This window comes from Procambarus clarkii, chromosome 62 (genome assembly GCF_040958095.1).
Source record: "Procambarus clarkii isolate CNS0578487 chromosome 62, FALCON_Pclarkii_2.0, whole genome shotgun sequence".
Taxonomy (NCBI): Eukaryota; Metazoa; Arthropoda; class Malacostraca; order Decapoda; family Cambaridae; genus Procambarus; species Procambarus clarkii.
Genome location: NC_091211.1, coordinates 9,234,960 through 9,238,992, shown reverse-complemented (window position 1 = coordinate 9,238,992; position 4,033 = coordinate 9,234,960). Strand labels below are relative to the sequence as shown.

Genomic DNA, 4,033 nt, shown 5'->3' with positions numbered 1-4,033 from the left:
TCTCTGCAACTCCTGAGAATGGGCTGCTGCTCCAGTAGCAGGAGCTCGTTCTCAGGAACGTTTCCAACGTCACTAAATTAATGTAGTAAATTACCCAAACCTAACCTATCTGAGAACCCAGAAACAGAAAACTGGACATCACGCAAATTTCGTGAGCCGCTGCCATTTTTAATACAGCAGTTTTTAGGTTAGGGAAATTATTAGTTAAAATGAGATGTACTATTCAGGGGGACGGGTTGGGGAGCTGACCACTGTGAGCGATTGATGTGTAAACACCCATAAATTACCAAGAGTCCCTCGCTCCATCACGGCCAAACTAGGTCATATTTTTTTCTGTGGCCAGGGAACACATTTTTAACTATTAGAGGAATTAATATAATTATATTTTTTGTCAACGTACCACAGGGTTGTTAGGGGAATAATAGGCATGCAGCACAGGGCTCATGAAATATTTCTTCAGATTCTTATAAGAATCTTAAGATTCTTCTGACTAATACGTTAGTAGCGTCACTATTATTGAGACACACACCTCGATAACTTGTGCAAAAGATCTGATAAGATCAAGTCTCGATCATGAAGGAAGCAAATTAGTAGCAACGGATATCAATGTCACCCGTGGTCCTACAACGTTCCAACGCTAATGCAACCTTCAGACTACAGAGCACACAGTATCCGGTCAGTTATATATACTCAGTTATTCATAGATGGCCAGTTATTGATATTGATAGCTGTATTTGAGTGGCTGATCAGTTAAATCACATGGAAATTAAAATCTCCATGGTGAGCACTTGTATAGTTAGGTAATTATTGCTACTGATTTGAGATTAGCTGTGAGGATATTTGCTTTACAATGTTTACGTTGTAAACTTTCGGCAGAGGGAGGTGATCAGCTGAAAGTCTGGGGTTACCTTTTGTGGCAACACGTGATTCGAGTGACCGGCCATGAAACGCCTGCCTTGCCTGACCCCTCTTGATGTTCTCCTGGTGATTCATGTTGAAACCTAATCAGCTAAGGCTTACAATAGTTTCAGTAGTTATCAACTAACTCTATAAGATTTGCTCATTAATTACAATTATTGATTATAATTACCATTGAATAACCCCCCCCCCCAGGATACGTATTCAAAGTAACACCAAGCAGAAGCTAAAATGAAATAATACAGTCCACTTATTTTAATACAGTCCATTTTAATATAATCAGTTAAACTAACTAATGTACTTGCTGGGAAATTCCCCACACATTTTATGGTCCTTTACTGACCGGATAGTGAAAATTAGACTATCCATAAAAAACCAGCGCACTAAATATATTTTAATAAAATCAAGTCTTTATTAACAAGAATAGCCAGAAATGAGGCTACTCTTAAATTAAATTATAAACTATGGCAGCAAGTTACCAGCCATAATTCCTGGCCTTACTTGACCAACCTCCATTAATAATTTAAGCGAGTCTCCACAGCTACCAGGTAATAAAGCCTAATGTTTAAAGTTGCAATAGTTGGCCACAGCCAATTACCCATAGAATTATTCAACATACTTGAAATAGAGATACAATTAATCAGGTCACCATGAGCTAAGTCTCATAATTTCTATGATAACCCAGTATTAACATCAGCTTTTGAGTGGCCAAATCATTTAACTATTATTTATCTAGGGGGCCATGACATACACCCATCTCGCAACCCAGCTGAGACTATTAACTGCCTTAGGAGTATAATTAATTCCTTCAAGGAGAATAACTCAGCTGTAGTGTTTACTCTAATTGAATCTTGCCAACCAATAAGAAATAATCGTTGGGGTGTTGGTTTAGAGTTTTATGAGACCACAGCTAATTACATTAATAATTGTATTAGGAGGAGGTTATGGTTGGGAGCCATTTATATCCATTTCACAGCTAGATTATTCCATGACAATATTTCTCCAGATGGAGTCCACCTCACTAGTGAATCAAGAGCATATGTGGCCAACAAACTAGTCAATACTATAAAATATCATAAGAGGTAGTTGCAAGAAGGCCAAACATAATTGTGTACATATTTCCCAATTATAAATTGTTTATATATCCCATTTAAAACCAAACCAAACAAAAATTAGCTCTATTCAATTTCTGCACATTATTATATAATTTTCTTGCCAACCCTTAGATGTGGGTAGGACAATTTTAGGCTAAAGCTGAACTGAAAAATGCTCAACCTAGCCTAATCTATTTCTTTGTCCTAACCCAACAAGGGTAGGATGCACATTTAGCGAGCACTGTACAGCCTAGCCAACATTTAATCAACTGCACAGACCCAAAATAGGGTGGGAATTATTACACGAATTGCGTTTAACATATATTTACCCTTAATCGTATATTTCTACTGTTTCATCTTTGAGTGTTACGAGGTATCACAACTCTAACCGAAGGCGAAAATGAAGGACTACCCCAAGGTACATCATGTAATGTTACTAAGTACCACTCAAATCTTGTATATATTCAATATTTAATATATGTTCCAACCTCCAAGTGAGGTAAGATAAAATAGCTTAGTAAAGGTAAATTAAGTACTAGGCTTTCACCAACAGTACTTGTTCCAACAATATGAAAAAGTATCCCTAGTTATATCAGTAATAGCCATATAAGCCCTACATGGCTTAAACCTGCAACCAACATGGATACAGCAGGGAAAATGAAAAGGACCTTCACCGATCTTAAAGATCACCTGACCAGACAGATCAACATATGTTATGATCTGTCTGAACAACCTACAGTTAACTACTTTGAACTGGAAAGTTATTTTCAAGCAATAACAAGTAAGTTTAAACAAATCAGAGGTCAAATAAACAGGTATTTGACCGAACTTGCCAAAACTCAAGCAACAGAGGCAGAATTAGATGATGATATTATCAATCTAGCTCAGTACGGAGATGACATATATGTTAGGCTGCAACCCTTTATCAAATTATTTGCCCTGAATAAATTAACCACTGCCTCTTCTAACATTGCTCAACCAGAAGTTAAACTGCCTTTAATTAGTTTACCCACATTCTCTGGAACTGAGGATGAATGTTGGGATGACTTCTGGAATAAATTTTCCTCGGTAGCTTCTAAACCCTCCATTCCTAAAACTACCAAATTTATATACATACAGGATCAACTGAAGGGAGAAGCTTTAAAGGCAATCTCCACTTTAACATTAACCAGTGATTGCTATGATCTCGCAGTTCAGTTCCTTAAGAGTAATTTTGCTAACACATTGAGCTGTTACAATCTTAGTCCAAAAACTGGTGGATTTGGCATTCACAGATAGTTCTTCTTACTCACTCCACACTTTTACATTAGAGCCTGACTCCTTACTTAAAGCACTTAGCCTTAAGGTTAACCTAAAGGAGGCTGTGTGGTTGACCGAAGTTATTGTAAGACGTAAGTTGCCCAGTGAAATACTGGACAAGTTATGTGTCTTGCATAACAAAACACCTTAAAACTCAAAACTCAAAATAAACCAATTGTTGTGTGTGTGTGTGATTATTTCTCTACGTATTTCCTATTATATTATTGCACTTGACCGCCGTCAAATGCTGGATTTATTTCATAACATATAATGGCAACTGGCAACATTGGTCCCTTGCCAATTACAAATTTACAGATAGTGGGAACAGCCAATTAGAACTGGACATGTACCATGAATGCATATTTTCAGTATATCTGGAACTAAATAGTGCATTTCTGAATGTGTGTGTGTGTGTACTCACCTATTTGTACTCACCTATTTGTGCTTGCAGGATCGAGCATTGTCTCTTGGATCCCGGCTTTCTAGCCATCGGTTGTTTACAGCAATGACTCCTGTCCCATTTCCCTATCATACCTAGTTTTAAAAGTATGAATAGTATTTGCTTCCACAACCTGTTCCCCAAGTGCATTCCATTTTTCCACTACTCTCACGCTAAAAGAAAACTTCCTAACATCTCTGTGACTCACCTGAGTTTCCAGTTTCCGCCCATGTCCCCTCGTTCTGTTATTATTTCGTGTGAACATTTCATCTATTTCCACTTT

At 37.4% G+C, this 4,033-nt stretch overlaps 1 protein-coding gene across 1 annotated transcript; it reads left to right on the top strand.

Annotated features, from left to right (window-relative positions):
- The first annotated feature begins 2,651 nt into the window (after positions 1-2,651).
- LOC138354309 (uncharacterized) lies at positions 2,652-3,290 on the top strand. The gene has a single exon (XM_069308459.1). It carries the CDS (start codon positions 2,652-2,654, stop codon positions 3,288-3,290), a length of 639 nt encoding a protein of 212 aa, XP_069164560.1.
- Positions 3,291-4,033: the final 743 nt, after the last annotated feature.